The sequence below is a fragment of the Palaemon carinicauda genome, chromosome 9 (genome assembly GCF_036898095.1).
Source record: "Palaemon carinicauda isolate YSFRI2023 chromosome 9, ASM3689809v2, whole genome shotgun sequence".
Taxonomy (NCBI): Eukaryota; Metazoa; Arthropoda; class Malacostraca; order Decapoda; family Palaemonidae; genus Palaemon; species Palaemon carinicauda.
The window spans coordinates 42,475,487-42,500,176 of record NC_090733.1 but is presented as its reverse complement, the minus strand read 5'-3'; the positions used below and the strand labels follow the sequence as shown (position 1 = coordinate 42,500,176).

General features: G+C 38.9%; 1 protein-coding gene across 1 annotated transcript; it reads left to right on the top strand.

Moving 5' to 3' along the window:
* The first annotated feature begins 973 nt into the window (after positions 1-973).
* Positions 974-24,145, top strand: LOC137646364 (zinc finger BED domain-containing protein 5-like). Its single transcript, XM_068379469.1, has 3 exons — positions 974-1,018; positions 22,714-22,894; positions 23,061-24,145. Exons 1-3 carry the CDS (start codon positions 974-976, stop codon positions 24,143-24,145), a joined length of 1,311 nt encoding a protein of 436 aa, XP_068235570.1.
* The last annotated feature ends 545 nt before the right edge of the window (positions 24,146-24,690 follow it).

Genomic DNA, 24,690 nt, shown 5'->3' with positions numbered 1-24,690 from the left:
GGCATGGGGTTTCAAACATCGTTCCAACCAAGTGTCAAGTATTCGCCGAACCATGGAAACCAGTTCAGTAATAACTATGTGAACAAGTACAATAGTTACAGCTGAAGTACCAATGGTACTATCCCTGAGCAGAATGCGATAGTTCCACAGCAACAATCGTCAAATCGTCCTCCTTCAAGTATCATGAAAGACCTGCAAAAGGTGGATATTTTTTGTTTCAAGTTTGGCAAGTAAGGAATGTTGGTCAAACAAACCGGAAGTAGTTGCCCAAGTGATTAAGGATAATTCGACTTCACAGAATACGAAGACAAAGAAGCAATCGGGAAAGGTCGAAGAGGAAAATGTTTACACGACAAACAGATCAAAATCAAATAACATGAATACCTTTAAACCATATATTTATAAAGGAATGTTACCAGCAATAGACGAGATTGAACGAACCCCGGTCCGGGTATTGCTCGACACGGGTTGTAACCATAGTATGGTGGTACGAGGAGTACACCCGTTGGAGGAACAGTCTCTCACAGGGGACTCGGTTATTTTGAAGGGAATAGGAGGTGAGGAGGTTACCCCTATTAGCCGTTTGAAACTGTCATGCGAGTTGGTGGCAGGTAATTTTGACTTTGCAGTAAAGGATTCATTGGCTGTCGAAGGAGTAGACGTCCTGTTGGGTAATGAGGTTTGTGGAGCACAGTTTGTGCTTTGTTCCATTGTAACCGAGAAACCATTTAAGTACAGTCCTACGACTGAACTCAAGAAGGATTATCTGTATTTGTGTCCTAGTTGTGTGACAACTAGGAGTATGACAAAGAAAGTGGCTGCTGAAGAAGAAAAAGAAATCGAAGGAGCGATGAACTTAGAGGTTTTGTTTTCCGAAGAATAAGATTCCCTAGATGGTACACAAGAGGAGAACTCCCGAGTAAGCCTGAGCGAAGAAGAACGACCGACGAGTGGACAAGAGGACAAAGAATAAATGGACCCAGAAGAAATAGAGAATTCAGCATTAGAAGTAGGACAAGTGAGTAGGAAAAGGCTGATAGGATTGCAACAGAAGGATGCAACATTAACAGAATTATTGTACCGTGGAGTGTACGAGACGGAGGCCCAGCAAACTATGACCTTTTATTTTCTTAAGGATGGGATGCTTATGAAGAACACAGACCCGTCGTTATCCCTGGGAATGCCAAATGAGGGATACATCATCAAATATTAATTTCCGCACCGTTGAAAAGACAGGTGATCACTGTAGCGCACGAGATGGGACTTATGGGGTTAAGGAAGACAACAGAGAAGATTACGAAACACTTTTTTTAGCCTGGCATGCATAAAGACGTGAGCCAGTTTTGCCGTGCATATCACGTATGTCAGATGGTTGGAAAGCCAAATGAGCACATTAAGAAAGCTCCCTTACACCCGATAGAAGTGTAAAGGGAACCCTTCAACAAGGTAATGATCGACATCGTGGGACCTTTACCAAGGACAAAAGAAGGTCACGAATATATGTTAACCTTCATTCGTTCAATGACGAGATACCCTGAAGCCATACCCGAGAAGAACATCAGTGTCCAAATAATCACTGAGAAGTTACTAGACTATTTTACTAAGTATGGTATACTGGAAATCGTTCAAAGTGACCGAAGAATTTCACGTCAAAATTATTTCAGGACGTAGTGAAACTGTTGGATGTGAAACAACAACTATCAACTGCTTATCATTCAGAGACCCAAGGTGTATTAGAGAGGTTTCATCAAACTTTGAAAAGTATGTTAACGAAGTTCTGCAACTAAACGGGAAATGAATGGGACATCGGACTACCATTGATGTTGTTTGAGGTACGTAATGCTTATCAAAAAAACAGGATGTAACCCGAATATCATGTTATTTGCACGGAAAGTACGAGGACAGATTAAAATGTTAGCAGAAAGATGGAACGACTGATAGGAAAGAGAAGGAGAATATGTTAAGAGTTTCAGGAAAAGGATCATCGAGATAAGGAAATTTTCCCAAGAAAACCTTAATATGCGAAAGAAAAATCAAGAAAAGGTTCGATATGAAAAGTAAGGACAGACAGTTTTCGATAGGACAACAGGTACTAGTTTTTTTTGCCGATAGGGAGATTCCCACTCACCAATAAGTTCCAAGGACCATTCAAGATTTTGGAGAAGATCAGTGATCTGACCTACATTATTAAAACCCCAGGAAGAAGGAAAATTCAGAGAAATCTACACGTTAACCTACTGAAACCCTACTTAAGCAAAAACAAGAACGAAGCTTCACAAGTGTGTATGATGCAAACCATACCATACATAGAAGAAGATGGATGTGAGGTAAAATAAGACGACGGATGTGAGGTAGGGGCAGTAAGCAAAGTGAATAATTCGTCTATCATTCGGAATTTGGAAGAGAATTTATCTCATTTGGACCAGGAGCAGCAAGAGGAATTAAGCCGATTAATTAGAAATTTCCCTGGAATTTTCTTGGACCAACAAAAATGAGACTACCCAATAAAGTATGAGATACACCTTAAAACGATTGGAAAGACCATTTAAACAACGCGCCTATCGACTGTCGCTGTATCACCGAGAAGTCACGAGAAAATAAGTGGACTATCTGTTAAAAAATAGGTTAGCCGAACAAATTTCTAGCCCTTACAGTTCTCCATGCTTGCTCGTGAAAAAAAAAAACGAAAGTTAAACTCGATCAGTGTGGCCGATAATTATCCATTGCCGCTCATCAACCAACTACTCGATAATATCGGACAAGCGAGATACGCCTCCAAGATCGACTTGTTAAAAGGCTATTATCAAATTTCTTTGGACGACAATGCAAAATTGTTATCAACTTTTATAACCTCGTTTGGGTTATATCAATACACCATCATGCCATTTGGTGTCATGAACAGCCGCGCTACTATTCAGCCTGTGATGGATAACGTACTATGATCAATAGAAGAAGTAGGCGTATATCTCGACGATATTGTGGTATATTCATCGAGCTGGGAAGAACATTTCCGAATCCTTTAGAAGGTATTTCATAGGCTGCGAGGAGCATGCCTGACAACTAACCTGGAGAAAAGCAAATTTGGAAAAGCAATAGTTCGGTACTTGGGATGTGAAGTAGGACGAGGACTAATCACCCCAGTAGCCGCTAACGTTGAAGAATAAGGAAAGCATCACTCCCCACAATGAGAAATCTTTTACAACGTTTTTTAGGGATGGCAGGATTTTTACCCGAACCTTTTGGCTGTAGTCGCTCCTTTGGCGGATTTTACTAGCCACAAGAAAAAATTTGTATTGACCAGCTAGTGCCAGGAATCCGTCAACAGATAAAGGCCATATCAACTTTGAAACCGATACTGCAGGCACCTGATTTCAACAAAAAATTTCCTTATCCAAGTGGATACGTAGGATAATGGGATTGGAGCTGTCTTACTGCAAGAAGACGAGGAAAGAATTCTTCGCCCTGTCTGTTTTAGATCGTTGAAGCTGAAGAAACATCAGCGAGCCTACTTGACAGTTGAAAAGAAACTACTAGAGTTAGTCACAGCAATAAACAAGTTTGAGGTCCATGTGAATCAACCACAAAATGAAGAGATTACAGTATATTCGGATCCTAATCCTTTAACTGTTGTTAATAAAATGAAAAATGATAAACAAAGGTTAACTAGGTATTCATTATGTTTGCATTCGTATTGTATTAATGTAAAGCATGTATCAGGTAAAGATAACGTGGTTACGGATTATATATCTAAGGGAGAATCGATGGATTCAGGCCCAGAATAAATAATTTTTTTTTGGGTGGAGCTATCTTAAGAAGCTGGTCTAGTGTAGAGTAAAAATACAGTAGCTTATTCATGATTTATTTACATATTTTTGTTTGCGCATTGAAGAAATGAATACCCAGCCCCTAACATGAGTTCCTCTCATGTAGACATAATTTTATTATACAAATTAAGTAAGACTTTCATCGTTAATTTCGTTGTATTCTTTATTTAAGTCAGTATATGTAAATTTACATTATTTTTAAGAATTAACTTTTAAGTTCACGTAATTTTGTTATGAAGTCATACGTAATCTGTCCGAGAGTGTGACGTAACCCATACAAGATATGAACAAGGGCTTATGTAATGTGTTTTTATGTTTTTATGAGGTATTGCATCATGTTCCTGAGAAAATACACAATATACCATGTGCTTTGGAAGGTTCTCAAGGCTGGTGTTAGCTCTTATCTTTTTTTTATTTCGAGGACAAAGGGTTGACGGAGCTAGCTGGGAGAGTCGTCTCGCTGGTGCGTTGGTATGCATCTAAGAGTTGCCTGAAAACCCAGGATTCGTCTCTGGACCTTTTTATCTAGTTGGAAACTCCGGCGTCAGTTAGGCCAAACCCCCACGCTTCCAGATTTCCTTGAAGCTTTTGGAAGTACTAAGTCTCTTATAAAGGTGACCCATTGGATAGATCAGATAGAGAATCCCAGCCTTAAGTCATTGTCATCTCCCCACCTCTCTCTCATACTCAGCCTAGTGAATATTTTTAAGTATTCAGTGAAATATCTTAGATATGGTGTGATGTCTTTTTGCAAGCATAGTGAGTAATTATAAAATTCTCTTAAAGTTTATGTAAACGGCCCTGTAGTAAGGAGAAAGGTATCAACCTTAAATATTGTATTCAGATTTATTTCAAGTCAAGTGATTATATAATTTTCAAGGAGTAACATTTTTTCTTAATCTAAGTTTTGTTTGGACTTAATTTTTCGAGTGATTTATTTGTTATATGTAAATCTTTTCGAAATGTTGTAATCTAAATAGAAAATATTTATTTTTGTAGAGTGTATCATTTCAATCATCAGTGTTTATTGCATCCTTGCTCGTATTCAGTAAAGAATCCTAGTAAAGGGTGGTTTTGAATAATTCTTAAGAGACCTTTGCATATTCAGTGTTTCCTATATTGCTGTCTGGGAGTTATTCAACTGCCTCAGAGTTCATGTATTAATATTTCCATGTGTGACAGATTTCATGCAAAAGCAAACAGGTGAGTTTGGAATTCGAGAGGCTGTTTAGCTCGCCAGCTGTAATATATATAATATTATGTTTGGTTCCCAGACACGAGCCATACTATAATATATATATATATATATATATATATATATATATATATATGTGTGTGTGTATATATATATATATATATAATATTTACATGTATATGTGTATATATATATATATATATACACATATATATACTGTATATACACACACACACACACACACATATATATATATATATATACATATATATATATATATATGTATATATATATACATGTATATATATATATATATATATACAGTATATATATATACATATATATATATATATATATATACTGTATATATATATATATATATATATATTTACTTATTATTATACGCTAATATTTAATTTACTTTGACAGATGGTTTGACCATCTAATGAAATCTGCAAATCACCTATGAATGCAGATTTTGTAGTCACTTTTTATTTCAATCAAAAACTTTGATGCTTTTTTTTACCTGTCAAAAACTGCTACAATTTTCCGATATTTTTTAACCATCTTATCAAAAAATATAACAGTAGATTGATAGTAGCTAGAGTTTTGGAGTCCTTTGACTGGCCAGACAGTACAACATTGGATCCTTCTCTCTGGTTACGGTTCTTTCTCTTTGGATACACATACGCCGAATAGTCTGGCCTATTCATTACAGATTCTCCTCTGTCCTCATACACCTGACAACACTGAAATTACCAAATAATTCTTCTTCACCCAAGGGGTAACTACTGCACTGTAATTGTTCAGTGGCTACTTTCCTTTTGGTAAGGGCAGAAGAGACTCCTTAGCTATGGTAAGCCACTCTTCTAGGAGAAGGACACCCCAAAATCAAACCATTTTTCTCTAGTCTTGGATAGGGCCATAGCCTCTGTACGATGGTCTTTCACTTTCCTGGGTTAAAATTCTCTTGCTTGAGGGTACACTTGGGCACACTATTCTATCTAATCTCTCTTCCTCTGGTTTTATTAAAGTATTTATAGTTTATATAGGAAATATCTATTTTAATGTTTTTATTCTCCTTTAAATATTTCATTTTTCCTTGTTTCCTTTCCGCACTGGGCTATTTTCCCTGTTGTGGCCCCTGGGTTTATAGCATCTTGCTTTTCCAACTAGGGTTGTAGGTTAGCAAATAATAATAATAATAATATAATTATCTTTTGGGATTTTTCTGGTTTTCAATAAAGATTCACTTCAAATATTGAAAAATACTGTGTCATATCTTTCATAAATGTTTTTTTCTACCTTGAAAAAAAAAACCGATGCTTTCTTTACGAGGATATCTCTTTTATAATTATTTTTTAAGATTATTGGTTACCAAATATATTTCAATTTGTCATATATATGGAATTTAGAATTATACAGTACTTAAATATTCTCTTGACTCAATCGAAATAAGAAAAAAATATAATGTTTAAAATGTGACGGAGCCGAGTACGGGTGTAAACTCAAAGGCAGATTGGAAACAACTGAGTTATATTATTGTGGAACACTCTCCTTATATACAAAACCTCAAGGCAACAGGACATAACAAGTTCACAAGACAGACAATATTACAGAGGAAAAACCAGACATGAATTTTCATGTTCGTTTTAGTGCGAGGGAAGAGCGAAGATACAAGCATAATATATACAAAAGGAATTATGTACAATTGTGTGAAACATGGTTGGTACATGGCTCCCCCCCTAAAAATGACATACTGTACATGTTAAATAGGGCGCCCTGATCTAGAGAGGCGAACTGTAGGCGGGTCATCGGGCAGAAGATAAGCAGATTTTAAACGATCAATGGAGACCCTGTCTTCTTTGCCCCGAATGTTTAGGAGGAATGCTTTTGGACTGCGTCGGATCACAAGGAAAGGGCCCGTGTAAGGGGGCGGTAGTGGTGGCTTGCTGGTGTCGTTGCGCAGGAAGACGTGCGTTGCAGAGTGCAAGTCCGTTGGTATGTGATGCTTCGCTGGGGGCTTGTAAGTCTGGCGGCACGGAGTAAATTTTCCCACGACGTGATGTATGCGCTGGAGATCGTCGGAGGAGGTTGTAGAAGGTAAAAATTTGGCAGGGACAACCAACGGGTCGCCATACACCATTTCGGCTGCCGAGACGTCAAGGGCGTCTTTAAGAGTGGTCCTTAGTCCAAGGAGGACCCAGGGAAGCTGAGTAAACCAGTTGCAATCCTTGCAGCGGGACATCAAAGTTGCTTTGAGGGTGCGATGAAAACGTTCAACCATTCCATTGGCAGCGGGGTTGTAGGCCGTTGTCTGATGTAGGGTGATGCCCAGGAGATTCGCTAATGACGTCCACAATTGAGAGGTGAACGTGGTTCCCCTGTCAGAAGTAATATGCTCAGGGATACCGAATCTTGAAATCCATCCAGAGAGTAAGGCAGATGTACATGAGGCGGACGTTGCAGTTTCCATGGGAATGGCTTCAGGCCAACGAGTGGAGCGGTCGATGACGGTAAACAGGTAACGATGTCCTTGTGATGTGGGTAGGGGGCCTACAACGTCGACGTGAATCTGTGCGAAACGACGCTGAGGTTGAGGAAAGGTGCCCACTCCTGAATCCGTGTGTCGATGTACTTTGGAAGTTTGGCAAGATATACAGGCGCGGACCCAATCGTTAGCATCCTTAGAAATGCCGTGCCAAATGAACTTTGCCTTCAGCAGCTGTGCAGTAGAACGGCACGAGGGATGTGAAAGGCCGTGGATGAAATCAAACACCGGTCGGCGCATGGGAGCAGGAATCCAAGGTCGCGGTCTACCAGTACTGACGTCACAGAGGAGGGTGGTGTTGGAGTCTTCTAGGGGAAAATCTTCCCAACGGAGGGACGTGCAGGATGTCCTACAAGCTTGATACTCTGGATCCTGTCGTTGGGCTTCAGCCAGGGCGTTGTAATCCAATCCCAGTTGAACGGCAGCCAACGTGTTTCTTGACAGGGCATCGGCAATGGGATTCATTTTCCCAGGGACGTATTGGAGGGTGCAAATGTATTCAGCCACGGCGGAGAGATGTCGGCGTTGACGGGCGGACCAGGCGTCAGACTGTCGAGTGAAGGCGTGCACCAGAGGCATGTGGTCTGTGCGAATGACGAAGGGCGTACCTTCTAAGAAATGGCGAAAGGGACGGACAGCCAAGTGCACCGCCAGCAATTCTCGATCGAAGGTAGAATAACCAGATTCTGCCTTGGACAGTTTTCTGCTGAAGAAGGCCAATGGGCGGGGCGATCCTTTGACCACCTGCTCGAGTACTGCACCAATAGCGACGTCGCTGGCATCGGTGGAGAGAAGGAGAGGGGCGTGTGGGATAGGAAAAGTGAGAGCCGCAGCAGTTGATAGGGCCTTCTTTGCATTGCAGAAGGCTGCTTCTTGAAGGGGACCCCACTTCAGGTCCTTTGGCTTGCCCTTGAGGGAGGCGTAGAGGGGAGAAAGAGTGGCGGCAATGGCTGGCAGAAAACAGTGATAATAGTTGATCATGCCCAAGAATTCCTGCAGAGCTTTGACGGTCGAGGGCGCGGGGAAATTTTGAACGGCTGCTACCTTCTCAGGGAGGGGATGGACTCCTTCAGGAGTGATACGGTGCCCTAAGAACAACACTTCGTTGGCGCCAAAGGTACACTTGTCGTACCTGACTACAAGGCCGTTTTGTTGCAGGCAGTCGAGCACGATGCGCAGGTGACGGAGGTGTTCCTCTTTTCAGGAGGAGAACACAAGTATGTCGTCCACATAACATACACAGAAAGGGAGGTCCCCTAAGATGCCATCCATGAGACGTTGAAACGTTGCCCCAGCATTACGAAGGCCAAAACAGGAGTAATTGAAGGTGTATGTGCCAAACGGACTGGTGATGGCGGTCTTGGGGATGTCTTCTGGGTTCATAGGCACCTGATAATACCCCTTCAGGAGGTCGAGCGTAGAGAAAACCTTTGCTTTGTGCAGGTAGGAGGTTACATCGGCAATGTTTGGGAGGGGGTAGTGATCCGGTTCTGTTTGCATGTTCAGGCGCCTGTAATCCCCGCACGGACGGAGGGAGCCGTCTTTCTTCAGAACGATGTGTAAGGGTGACGACCATGGGCTGGAGGCTTTTTGGCAAAGGCCCATTTTCTCCATTTCGGCGAACGTCTGTTTGGCGGCTGCCAATCGTTCCGGTGCCAGACGTCTGAATTTTGCGAAGACTGGGGGTCCCGTCGTCTTGATATGGTGATAAATACCGTGCTTGGCAGGAACCGTGGGCGTTTGGCGAAGTTCTGGACGGAAAACTTGCGGGTACGACGTGAGGAGGTGGGCGTAGGCATCCGTGGGTGCGCTGATGTGGAGAGCGAGGTTAGAGGGGGCGGGTTGAGGAGGTGTCGACAAGTACGAGTCTGCGTTGACCAATCGTCGGTGGGCGACATTGACCAGAAGGTGGAAATGAGAGTGGAAATCCGCACCGAGGATTGGCATTTTGACGTCAGCAACGAGAAACTTCCAATTGAATTTACCGTTTCCGAACGATAATGTGAGGTTCTCGTAACCGTAGGTGGGTATCGCAGATCCGTTGGCAGCTACCAAGCGGACGTCGGCAGATGTAGACAGACTACGTTGTGCCTTGAAGAGTTTCCTTGGCAAAAGAGAACGACAAGCACCCGTGTCTACCAAAAATCGCACGCCCGTTCCTGCATCTTGTAGAAAGAAAAGATTAGAAACATGGGAGGCCACCGCCACAAGCGATGGCCTACTTACACGTTTTTTGGCCACTGACAATCTTTGGCACATTTCTTCGCGGTTGCCCCGAATCTGAAGTGGTAGTAGCAAAACTGCGGCGGATGGGAGGTAGTAAGTGGCTGTAGAAGTCGTTCGTTGGGGCGCGAGCGATTGGTGGCGATTGGTGGGTGGTGGGCGGCTTTGTCGCCGCTTCGGCACATCACGGGGTAGGCGTGTATGTCCTACGGCATTCATGTCAGCTTCAGTTGACGTTGAATAGGCATCCTCGTCGTCAGGGGTGGAGGCGTTGATGGAGGTCTTGAAGTGGCTGTCCATAAGGGTGTCGGCTTTGGTCATCAAGTCCTTTATGGGTAAACTATCGACCTCGGGTATGGCAGCGCGTACAGGTTCAGGTAAACGGCGTATCCAAAGGGCACGGAGTAGGTTCACCTCACGAGGAGAGCCGTCTGCGGCAGGTTGAAGATGAGCGATACTGGTCATTTCCCTGAGGGCAAGCGAAGCCCTTTGGTCCCCCAACGGTTGTTGCGAGAGCATAAAAAGCTTTGCTATACGGGCGGCTGGCGACGGCGAGTACTGCTAGAGAAGGTATGTTTTGAGGGCGTCATACGCTATTGGGGTGTCTCCTTGTTCACAAAGCCAGTCGGATATTTCTGGAAAGGTGTCCTCGGGTATCGCCGCGAGAACATAATCCGCTTTGGTGGTTGAGCGAGTCACGCCCCTGATACGAAAGTGGACTTCAGCGCATTGAAACCAAGCAAACGCTTCTCCGCTGGCGAACGGTGAAAGTTTCAATGGGGCGGCCGCATCGCCAACTGCTGTAGCAGAAACTGTAGAGTCCGTCTCTGTCATAGTACCAACGATGGAGGGGCGAGGGAGGTGGGGGTGGAAGGCAGTGGGAGCGAGTCGACTTCCGGGGTCACCAATGTGACGGCGCCGAGTAAGGGTGTGAACTCAAAGGCAGATTGGAAACGACTGAGTTATATTATTGTGGAATACTCTCCTTATATACAAAACCTCAAGGCAACAGGACATAACAAGTCCACAAGACAGACAATATTACAGAGGAAAAACCAGACATGAATTTTCATGTTCGTTTTAGTGCGAGGGAAGAGCGAAGATACAAGCATAATATATACAAAAGGAATTATGTACAATTGTGTGAAACACGGTTGGTACAAAAAGCAAATGTTTGTAATCTGTATTATATTGCACGTTTATATCTATAAAATTTCAGTCTCGTCCCCTCAGATAAATTACCTTCATATGGAATAAGGTTAATTATATTCTTGTAGCTTCTGTTTTACTTTGTTCCCATGGAAATATTCTGTTAGTTGAGCATGTTCATTAAACCTCCATGAAACGTATATGACTACTTATTTTCTAAGTCATGATTTTTATGATATTCTTTATGAAATTATATTACTTTTAACGTTTCTAGTGAATCTCTTGATATCCCCAGCTGAATGGAACAAACACAATTGATTCGGATCGGTCTTCTAACAGCAAAATGTATCTCACTTGCTGAGAAATGAAGATAACTTTTTTTTATAGCTACTTCTAATTTACTTCATGATAAAAGGGTATTTGTCTTCAAGTATTTTATATCAATGCACTCACGTGGTACTCGTGAAAAGAGCTACTGTGTTTTTTATCTTTCACTGCATTGCTAATCCTTCTATTCTCTTCCTGCAAGGATCGGTCAAGCAAGCCTGAAATTATCTCTATCTAGATTTGAATTAATATCACTATTATTTAGCAATAACCAGATTCAATAGTTATGCTATGAGAAAATTCACGTTCATATATTGCAATATTCAACTAACAAAGTATCCTAATAGGAAGTTATATTATATCTGCCAAGTGGTGTTGTTTGGTTTCTCAGAGCGTCGAGAGATTTCATCCATCCATACGATTTCAACTTGAAAGAAAATGCTGTCGTAAATATTCAGAAAAATTTTCACTCATGTATGAGTTAATATCCTTCCTTATGATGACTAAGCTACTGTTCGTACCGTTTTATCGATGGCAGGCAACTTTCACTATCATTATACTTCGTTATTCAGTTGTTCATATCAGGTGCTTATTTTTGCATATATAAAAAAAAAACTTCAGTATGGACGAGAGAGATAAACGCCGTCTTTTAGCCCTTGTTACGATATTTTCATTGAAGTCTAATAACAGAAATTATTTTTTGGGGATTTCATCTTTCTTTCTTTTTTTTTGTATCATCTGACGATATCACGAAAATACGTGTTATTTTCCGTTTGTTAAAATCTATTTCACGAAAATATCTGTAAACTATTTTTTAAACAGAATTTCTTTCTATTATCTGACTTGTTTTTACATCAGGTTATTATATTTTAATACATTACTGGTATAACAGAAATTCATTGTATGAATCTTTAAATATCGACCGTATTGAATAAAGCCATGAATCATAATTGAATTTGCCTTGTCGACAAAGGAACCCAAGTGAGAACACGAATTACACGCTCTGGTGCTAATCACCAAGATCCCTCTGCTTCCATTACATCCCTCGATTAAATCAATAGATTCCTAAGGGAATCCTCTTTCTCTCTCTCTCTCTCTCTCTCTCTCTCTCTCTCTCTCTCTCTCTCTCTCTCTCTCTCTCTCTCTCTTGCCGAGATTATGCCCGTAACGTCAGGAGAGCTAATGAAGCCAGTTACTTAGTCAGGCGCATTGCCACATGTATAAAAATCGCTTCAATATTCTTGCAATGTAAAAGGTATATCCTCTTAACTGATGATGCTTCACCATGGATGGTCTTATGAAAAGAAAAGGAAATACTCGACTGGACTTTATACACATGGAGAATTAGAGAGAGAGAAAATAAATGAACAAGATCTAGTTAGTTACATTGATCAAAATTTTTCATCGAAACGACAAACTATCACCACGATATATATGTGGATATTTAAGATATGCAGTGATGGTGTCCCATTTCTGTATCATCCTCTGGTCCTACGCAAAGGACCTCTGTTAGGTTTCACCCGTCCTCTTTCATGCCAAGTCATATTGCATATCATCATCATCATCATCATCAACATCGCCCCCTCCTACGCCTATAGGCGCAAAGGGCCTTGGTTAGATTTCTCCAGCCGTCTCTATCTTTGGCTCTTAAACCAATACAACTCCATTCATCATCTACTTCAGGCTTCATATTCATCAACCACGTAGGCCTGGGGCTTACAATTCTTCTAGTGCCTTTTGGAGACCAATTGAAACTTTAGGTGAACTAATCTCTTGGGGAGTAAGAAGAGCATGCCCAAACCATCTTCACCTACCCCTTACCATGATCTCATCCACTTATGGCACTGGAGTAATCTGGCTTAGAGTTTCATTTCTCATCACGTCCTGCCATATAACCCCCAATATTATTCTCATGGCTTTATTGGATATTGTTTCGTTGCCATGCCTCGACTCATGTCCATACTGTCACACCGATCTCACTATACTGATATATAGTCGAATTTTTAAATGTAATTTCAGGTAATTTACTTTTATAAATTGATTTAGTATAGCCATTGTCTAGAGACCCTGTATCAGAATCATAGTTCTTAAATATTCAAATAATTCTACCTTATTAATCCATTGCATATTCCATGCTCGTCATCTCTCTTTCTTCTATTTATCTTGAGCCCAGCCTTCTCTCATATTCCATGCATTCTGGTAAAAAGCTTTGCAAATCCTTTGGTGTTCTAATATGGACAGTATCCTCAGCATACTATAATTCAGGTAATTTCCTATTACCAATCCAGTCCAATATATTTCCAACATCCCCAACTATTCTATACTCGTACATTACAAAATCAATGAGGAGGATTTACAACATAGGTGACAACATATTCCCTTGGCGTACTCCACTGTTCACCGGGAACTCAATTGATAGGACTCCACTAACGTCAACTTTGTGCTTGCTATGCTTATGAACAGACTTAATCAAATTAACATATTTAAGAGGAACTTCATAACAACACAGGGATCTCCACAAAATTGGTCGGTGCACACTATCATAGGTTTTTTCATAGTACAGGAATGCCACCAAAAGTGGATTGTTATATTTTACACATTGCTGTACATGTCTTAAAATGAAAATTTGAGTCAGTACAGCTTCTACCTTTTCGAAATCCTGCTTATTCATACCTCAGGTTTTCATCAATATTTCTCTCTAGTCTCTTCAGAATAAGCATACAGTACATTTTCCTGACACCTGACATAAGTGTAACGCTTCTGTAATTATTGCAATTAGGTTAGTTCTTTTTATTATTATTATTATTATTATTATTATTATTATTATTATTATTATTATTATTATTGTCCAAGCTACAACCCTAGTTTGAAAAGCAAAGTGCTATAATCCCAGGGGCTCCAACAGGGAAAAATAGCCCAGTGAGGAAAGGAAATAAGGAAATAAATAAATGAAGAGATTAAATTAACAGTAAATCAATCAAAAAAAGTAACAACGTCAAATCAGATATGTCATATACTGTATAAACTATTAACAACGTCAAAAATAAATATGTCATTTATAAACTATAAAAAGACTCATGTCCGCCTGTTCAACAAAAAAAGCATTTGCTCCAACTTTGAACTTTTGAAGTTCTACTGATTCAACTACCCGATTAGGAAGATCCTTCCACAACTTGGTAACAGCTGGAATAAAACTTCTAGAGTACTGCGTAGTATTAAGCCTCATGATGGAGAAGGCCTGGCTATTAGAATTAACTGCCTGCCTAGTATTACGAACAGGATGGAATTGTCCAGGGATATCTGAATGTAAAGGATGGTCAGAGTTATGAAAAATCTTATGCAAAATGCATAATGAACTAATTGAACGACGGTGCCAGAGATCAGGAATAAGAAATTGAATAGACCGTAAGTTTCTGTCCAACAAATTAAGATGAGAATCAGCAGCTGAAGACTAGACAGGAGAACAATACTCAAAACAAGGTAGAATGAAAGAATTAAAACACTACTTCAGAATAGATTGATCACCGAAAATCTTAAAAGACATTCTCAATAAGCCATTTTTTTTGCAATTGAAGAAGACACAGACCTTATATGTTTCTCAAAAGTAAATTTGCTGTCGAGAATCACACCTAAAATTTTGAAAGAGTCATACAAATTTAAAGAAACATTATCAATATTGAGATCCGGATGTTGAGGAGCCACCGTCCTTGACCTACTTACAATCATACTTTGAGTTTTGTTAGGATTCAACTTCATACCCCATAATTTGCACCATGCACTAATGTTAGCTAAATCTCTATTAAGGGATTCACCAACCCCAGATCTACATTCAGGGGATGGAATTGATGCAAAGAGAGTAGAATCATCTGCATATGCAACAAACTTGTTTTCTAGGCCAAACCACATGTCATGTGTATATAGTATGAAAAGTAATGGGCCAAGAACACTACCCCGAGGAACACCGGATATCACATCCCTATACTCACTATGGTGCCCGTCAACAACAACTCTTTGAGATCTAGTACTTAAAAAATCAATAATAATGCTAAGAAACGACCCACCCACTCCCAACTGTTTCAGTTTGAAAACAAGGGCCTCATGATTAACACGGTCAAAGGCAGCACTAAAATCAAGGCCAATCATACGAACTTCCCGACCACAATCAAGGGATTCCTGTACAACATTGGAGATTATAAGAAGGGCATCACATGCTCCAAGGCCTTTACGAAAACCAAATTGCAAACTAGGGAGTAGATGATTACCTTCAGCAAACCTATTAAGACGTTTTGCCAGAAGACGTTCAAAAACTTTAGATAATATGGGAGTTATGGAAATTGGGCGGTAATCAGTGGGACTTGAGCTACCACAAACACATTTACATAGAGGAGTAACATTACCAATTCTCCAACAAGTGCTAAAAGCTCCTCTTCTTGCTAACTTGCGCAAAATAACAGATAACTTTGGGGCTAAGAAATCTGCTGTCTTTATGAAAAACAAAGGAAAAATACCATTTGGGTCTACACCTCCATAAGCATCATGGTCCATCAACAGAGCTTTAATCTCAAGAGATCGAAAAGCTAAACTAGTTAGTTTAGCCTCATGAAAACAGGAAGGAGGAAGTTCAAGTTTTTCATTACTCTGTTTACTGTCAAAAACATCAGCCAAAAGGGTTGCCTTTTCCTTTGGACAGTGAGTGACTGAGCCATCTGGTTTAAGTAAAGGAGGAACTGTTGCATCTACACCAAAGGGTAGACCACCATTTATGTTCCTGAGTTGTACCAGAAAGGGTTTCTTTTATGGTTAAATTGTACTCCTTTTCAGTTTAGGCATAAACTCTCTGAGCAAAAACTCGAAGTTGAGTATAGTTGTTCCAGGTCAAATCTGATCTGTTACCCATCCAAAGGTGATAGGCCTCCTGCTTCTCCAAATAAGCACGTCTACAATCATCATTGAACCACGGTTTGTCCTTCACTCGGTACCTTAGCACATGAGAATGGATACGCCTATCAATTATGTTGACTAGATTCTCATTGAAAGGGACAACAGGATCTACACTATTATATAATTGTGACCAATTCAAGCACAAAAGATCATGCAAAATCCCATTCCAGTCTGCTTGGGATTTTATATAAATTTTACAAGAATATGATATATCAGGGACAGGCTGCTCAGTCTTCACTAATAATGAAATCAAGGCATGATCAGATGTCCTGACTGGAGAACCAACCTTACTAGTTATAACGCCTGGGGAGTCAGTGTATACGAGGTCCAAGCAATTACCAGACCTGTGAGTAGCTTCATTTATGATCTGCTCACAGCCTGATTCAGAGGCAAAGTCTAAAGCTCTTAAGCCATGGCGATCAGTAGGAGAGATAGAACTTAACCACTCCCTATGGTGAGCATTAAAATCACCAACAAACACAAAAGAAGCCTTTCCATCATCTTCTTGTATCTTGGCCATAATGGTAAGAAGACAATCGAAGATAGAATCATCCATGTCTGGATTCCGGTAGATCGAACACAAATAAAAGTTGTTATGCCTGCCACAAACTTTTATTACCTGAATCTCATGACATCCACATTGATAGCAGGACTTATGAGAAGCAGGGTACTCGGTCCTAATATACACCGCCATTCCCCTGGCCCTAGGGATGGCATCACGTTTCAACATTATTGGCTTCTTGAAACCAGTTATAAGGAGCTCAGATGAGTGCCTCATATTGGAAACCAAAGTTTCTGAGCACAAAAGAATATCATATTTTTTCACCAGCTTTACCAACACTCCTAGCTCCCATTCATTAGGTTTGGCCTCTTCCCCCCACATTCTACAAAATAATCTTGTAAGTATTCTGGGGTCACTTCATTTTCAGCCAATATCATTTCAGAGGTTATTCCATCATATCCAAATGCTTTCTATCTCCTGAGTTTGTTTTTAATGATAACTTCAACTTCAAACACACGGAATTCAATAATGAGGACATCAAGATGTTCCTCAGTTCCAGGTGTATCAATGAAATTATTCCTTTTATTCCTATTCATGACCTTACTAAAGTGTTCCATCTAATGTTGCCTTTTTATCTTCTATTATTTTAACAGAGTTATTTCTTTTTTTTTATGTCTACATGCATCTTCTTCTTTTACCCGTATATATTTCATTTATAATTGTATGAATGGTTCTTACACCAGAGCCACTCCTGGAATTCATAGCTTTGTCACCCTCATCTGCTGTCCAGTATTTATATTCTCTCCAACCATCCCTGACTTTTTGTTTGACATCACTATCAATACTGAAGTACTTAGCATCCTCTAACTTGTAATTTTCATTAATTCCTCGAAAATTTTTAACAATCAGTTACTGTCTTTGTCTCCTCTTTATAGTATCCAAAGTATCATTTGATATCAATGGGTTTCTCCTTGTAATTGAATATCACAAAACTTCACAAGGAACTGACTGATATATGTTCTTAATATCACACCATTTTTCATTAATTGTCCGCTAGACTACTCATCACCTTTTAAAATCCCTAAGACTGCAAATCGTTTTTTTACATGCAGTTATAAATGTGTCTCTGTGCTCAAATTCTAGAAGCTTAGTTGTTACAAACCTATGTATTCTATTTGCATTCATGTTGAGTGCTTTCAGTTTTAATTTCATTGTGTTTATGAGGAGCTAGTAATCACTACCAATACCTGCCCCCCTGTAACTTCTAACATTCCTAAATGTCCCCCTTAGACCTTTAATAATGGGTCTGTGATCTATTTTATATATTCTTTTTTATTGCTACATGGTGTAGTCCAAATATATTTGCGGATGTGCTTTTACTGGAAAAGAGTATCTCCAATTACAAGATTGTTTGTTGAACAAACTTATAAAAAGTGCCCCATCTTCATTTGAAACTTCACCAAGATCCTCAACACTCATCACATTCTCTATACTTTGGTTATTATTTGTAACTTTAGCATTATATTGTACTGCTGTAATCACAATTTTGTAAGTAAAAAATAACACGTCTCAACTCAGTTATTGCTTTTTCTGTTCTTGTTGTCATCATTATTTCTATCCCTTCTGTTCCAACTCCATCTGTTCTCCCCAACCAAGTTGTGGAATGATCTTCCTGATTGGGTAGTTGAATCAGTAGAACTTCAAAAGTTCAAACTCGCAGCAAATGTTTTAATATTGAACAGGCTTACGTAAGTTCTTCTATAGTTTACATATGAAATATCTGTTTTAATGTTGTTAATATTGTTAAAATATCTTATTTAATTATCATTACTTCTTATATCGTTTATTCATTTCCTTATTTCCATTACTCACTGGGCTATTTTTCCATGTTAGAGCCCTTGGGCTAATAGCATCTTGCTTTCCAACTAAGGTTGTAGCTTGACTAGTAATAATTTATATATATATATATATATATATATATATATATATATATATATATATATATGTGTGTGTGTGTGTGTATATATATATATATATATATATATATATATATATATATTTATATACATTTATATATATATATATATATATATATATATATATATATATATATATATATATATACATGTATATACACACACATACTGTATATATATATATACATATATATATATATATATATATATATATATATATATATATATATATATATATATATATATATATATATATATACATATACTGTATATACATATAATATATATACATATAAATATGTATATATATATAAGTATATATAAACATTAATGTAATATAATAGATATTACTTGATTAAAACACATGACTTACAGGTCATTGTTGAAGTAAGAGAAGTGTGAGAACTGCCATAGTCATATTCTAAGCAGGATGCGATTGCCAAACCTCAGCAATGTAACATTTTTCATGAAGAGTAAACACAACCAAGTCCCGTGAGAAAGAAGTTGTCTGTGAGAACGGAACAAGTATCTTCCGGTATAAATGTTGTGTTTACTATAAATGCATAAATGCTGAGATAACTGGGGAGACTTTAGTATGAAATTGGATATTTGTATTAGTTCACTTTGCGATGTCATACGGAATGGTCATCCGACCAAACCAGCTATACTCCTTTGATGGAGATGTTAACACTGTTCTTAAAGAATAAACTATTTTAAGGTTAACTTACTTAGACTTTACTTGAAGATGTAACATACCAACTCTAATATATAACACATTCAAGATGACATTTGAAGAGAACCCAAATGTGTGTTAACAACAGTAGCACACTAATATATATATATATATATATATATATATATATATATATATATATATATATATATATATATATATATACGGTATATACATATATATACATATATATGTATATATATATATATATATATATATATATATATATATATATATATATATATATATACGGTATATACATATATATACATATATATATATATATATATATATATATATATATATATATATATATATATATATATACGGTATATAAATATATATACATATATATATATATATATATATATATATATATATATATATATATGCATTGATCTATGACTTCCTTACCAATCCCCTTACAACATGTTCCAATTAAGGCCAAGGTATCCTAAATATATTTCATAAATTCATTTTCCACTTGCTATAACTTCCCAACATGATTCATGGTTCTAACATTACAATCATATTTTTTTTCTTAAGTATTTATAACCCGGGGTATTCATTGCACCTCTCTAGGCATAGGGCTGGGGGCCATTCTGTCATATATTTACATACGCTAAATCCATAGAGGATTCATTGACTATATTCATCAAAGGATAAGTAGTTCTTTGTAATATGCAGTGCCTATCTAACTACAGGAAGTGCCCCCTGCTGGTCCATACTAGTTCCAGTAAGAGCATCCGCCAGGTATCAAACGAGTAGAAACTGAAGAGACATCGTGTCTATTACCTTAAACCCAATCCGTCACCCTGCTGCCGGTGACTTCATAGAGATTTAGGGAGACATTTCCTACCAAGCCAAAATTCTTGTTACTCTACCAGGTCACTCATCCACTTATAAAACTGTTGATAAACATGGGTTGCTAAGATATACCCCCTAGTATGGTATAGGTATATAACGCCTTGCATAACCTTTAAGAAAAAAAATCGAATCTTAAGGAATTTTATTGATTCAGTCTTTTATGCATTCTGTCTTATACCATCCAGATTCTTCCCTTAACCGTTCTAAAATCAACATTTATAATTGAATTTTCTTGTTAATGAGCTCTGTATCCTTATAATAAAAATTTTTAGCAGTTATACAAGATTACATTGATGGAAAAGTATTTTTTTTAGCAACTTCGCCAATACGTAACCTGTAATTTGCGATATAATCCCTAATTACTGTCTAATACCATATATTTCAATCTTGATCTTGACGTTGCTTTCTTTTCATCTCGTCTGCCGTCTCTTAGTCATCTCATATACATTGCAATTAAAGCTATAAAGGATATATTGCCGCATTTTCATAAAAATGTTTCAGCAATATTATGTGTAATTATATATATGTTATAGCTAAATTTTTATTATTATTATTATTATTTTTATTATTATTATTATTATTATTATTATTATTATTATTATTATTATTATTATTATTATTTCTTTATATTCCTTAATATAACAAAGAGCTTTGGGCAATTTTTTCTTTAGGCACTTCACCAAACTTGATTTCTGTTCTTATTTTAGTAACAGATTTAGCATATTAATAAAGAAATGTGGCAATGATGAATTTATCTAATCAACAGAGATTGAAAGATGTTGCACGAGAATATCAAAAAGGAAATAATATATATCATATTAACTTCAAAAGGAAATTTAGAAAATAAAGTGGACCTGTCCTGGTAATAATGTACTGTAGTGCAAAGAGTAACACTAAATATCGTAAAGCAAACCTCAATATTCTTATTGTTATGAAATTTCGTTACTCATCCTTAGGAATCATTTCTTAAATTACTGTAATATGCACATAAAAATCGCATTAACAGAAAGCAATTAAATGGAAAAAAAAAACTACAACTTGCTCTGAAGTACCACAGAAAATGTGCAGTTATTCATTCGATGTATAGAATGGAAACGACCTTTTCCACGTTTAATGTATGGAGTATGGAATAAAACAGCCCGCAATGAACTTACTTTGAATGGGACTTGTAAAAATCACTGAATTATAGAAAGTAACCGGAAAAGAAAACATAATTTACTTCTTTGGGTAGCGAAGATGACCAACAGCTTATAAAAGGGGAGGGAGTTTCCCCAATTTCTAAAATGCTTTAGTGATGACAGCCCCTAACTTACAGTTTGGGGTGATAGGAAAAATCTCTCTATTGGGTATTTGGGGAACATAAATTGAATAATTTACTCAAGTAGATGTGGAAAAAGACCAACAATTTAATGTAAGAGGAGTAAGAAAGGACAGTTAGCTATGATTTGGAGGTCAGATAAGGGCTACTGACTTTCTGTATTGGGTACAGATAAAACTGAAGCTTAATGAAAGAGAAAGAGGGAAATGTGAAGCTAACATACTGTAGTATGTATGGAAAGGACACCTGTTTACTAAAATGGGGAAAGGAAAGAGATTGCTAAATTAGTGTATGGTGTACAGAGAATACTGCAATTAACCAAACTGGAGGACTTGAAGAAGGCTGTCAGCTTACTGTAGGGGCATGAAAAACACTTCAGTTTAATTAAAGGAGAATAGGGTAAAGAGATGCTAACTCACTATGATAGTCCAGAAAAGACAGAAAATAATGAAAAGTGGCAGGGATAGAGGATATATACTAGCTTTCTGTAGGGTGTTAGGAAAAGACCTCTGTACACTAAAAATAGGGACAAGGGAAAAATTGATTTACTATAAGAGAGATGGAATAGACAGCCCTTTACTGAATGGGATGCCATGCAGAAAAATGCTGGCTTACTACTGGGTACAGAAAATCCCACAGATTAATGAAAGAGGGTTAAAAAAGGGATGCTAACACTCTATAGAGCAGTGGTTCCCAACCGGTGGTACGCGTACCACTAGTGGTACGCGAGGGCCTTTCAGGTGGTACGCGAACACTTTCGGGGTCATGAACGATTTTTAGTTATATTTTACTTCACAAAGATGTGTACTGCCTAACACAAGATAATCTGGCAACGATTTGCAACTGTTGCCACATGCCACCCACTGGTCCCAGCGGCCCACCGTTAAATTAGGTCCTCCACTAACTCTCGTAGTTGCCTACGATCGCCAGCTACTTCAACTAAAACTCGGTCAACTCATTTTTAACTAAATTTAAATGTGAAGAATTAAGTCACCAAGCGAATCTGACTGTTTTTCGGAGGTTAGTGGAGGACCTAATTCACACGGTACACTTACTTAATGCGCTAATATGTAGTATTAGTTGCATTTTATCGACAAGAAATAACAGCATTTGTGGCTGACGGCGAGAATCCAGTTGCTTGATAAGCAAGTGAATATTTCTCTGGATGACGGCGATGAGCGTCAGCCAGTAACGTCATGGTCACTGAAAGCTGATTGGTGGAGAGATGAGTTCGGCCGAGGAGAGCATTGCAAGACGGGGCAGTTAGGAAGGGCACTCAGCAGTACAAGTACGTTGCCTTTCCCTCCCTTCACATCACCCTCCCTTACTTCACACTTCCCTCCCTTCTTCCCTCCACACCTCCCTTACTTTACTATACCTTACTAATTATACTTTACATATACTTTATTTATTTCTTGATTGATTAATCTTTTTTTTTCTTTATTTATCCACAGGATTTGACATGCCGAAGAGAAAATATGACCCGGCATACATAATGTATGGTTTCATTGCAATCGAACATGGAGGAGAAGCTCTTCCGCAGTGTGTGGTCTGTATGAAGTCCCTTTCCAATGCGGCCATGAAACCCAGCCTGCTCAAACGTCATCTTGAGACTAATCACGCGGACAAGAAGGACCGAGATCAGAGCTACTTCCAGCGACTTGGCGAGAACGTGAAGTGGCAGCGCATGGACAAGACTGGCCAGATCTACCAGAAGGGAGCAGGAATTGTGAAAGGATCCTATGAAGTTGCTCTCCTGGTGGCTAAAAACATGAAAGCGCATACCATTGCAGAGTCTATCATCATGCCAGCGGCAAAGATCTTGGTCAGCCACGTGAATGGAGAGGAGGCGGTGGCGAAGTTGGAGAGTGTTTCCGTCTCTAACAACACTGTACAACGCCGTATCGAGGATATGGTCGACATTGCCGAAGAAGTGGTTGAGGGAATGAAATCCTCAAAGTATGGGTTTGCCATTCAACTCGACGAATCGACGGACATCACCAACTGCTCTCAACTACTTGTCTACGTCCGCTTCACGCAGAGTAATGCTGCGAAGACTGACTTACTGCTGAGCCAGGATCTGTCCAATACAACAACAAGAAAGGATATTTTCAACGTTTTGGACAATTTCTTCAAGCAGAATGAACTGGACTGGGGAAAGTTGGTCCGATGCACAACAGATGGGGCTCCATTGATGCTCGGTCGAAAGTCAGGTTTTCAAGCCCATGTGAAAGCTGTAGCACCATACGCCACTGCTGTCCACTGTTTCATACAAAGATTCACCCTCTGTGCTAAGGTGCTCCCTCCGAAGTTGTTATCATGCTTGAACCGAGATATCAGAATCGTTTATTTCGTGAAAACATCCGCCATGAATACTCGACTGTTCAAGCTCCTCTGTGAAAATTTTATCTCTGACCACATCTGTCTCCTCTACCACACAGAGGTGCGCTGGCTCTCTCGGGGTAATACGACGAGGCATCTCTTTGAACTGAGAGATGTACTCCTCGTATTCTTCAAGGAGAAGGAACACGATTTTTAGAAAGATCTGGAGGACGAGGAGTTTATCTCAAGGTTGGCCTACCTGCCAGACATTTTTGGAGCCCTCAACCACTTAAACTTGTCGTTCCAAGGGCCCGACTGCACTGTCACAGAGTTCATCTCGAAGCTAGGAGCGTATGTCCGGAAGCTGGATCTGTGGATGAAGAATGTGGAGAGCAAACGCTACGGAATGTTCGAACTCCTGACTACCCTTGAGAGGGAGCCCACTGATGAATTTGCCCAAGAAATCGTCCATCACCTCTCACTGCTCAAAACTGAATTGAAGCATTACTTCCCGGACATGACATGTTGTGCCTACGTCACCAATCCGTTCTCCGTTGATCCAGCCGATCTGCCTGTTGGGACCGGGGAACAAGAGGAACTCATAGATATCAAGGCTGACGAGACAGCAAAGACGAAGCACAAAGAATGCTCTCCTTTAAACTTCTGGGTGAGCATGGCCTCCTTGTACCCGACGCTAGCCTGTCACGCTATTCCCAAGCTACTGATTTTCTTCTCGACGTGGGAGTGCGAGCAGGGGTTCTC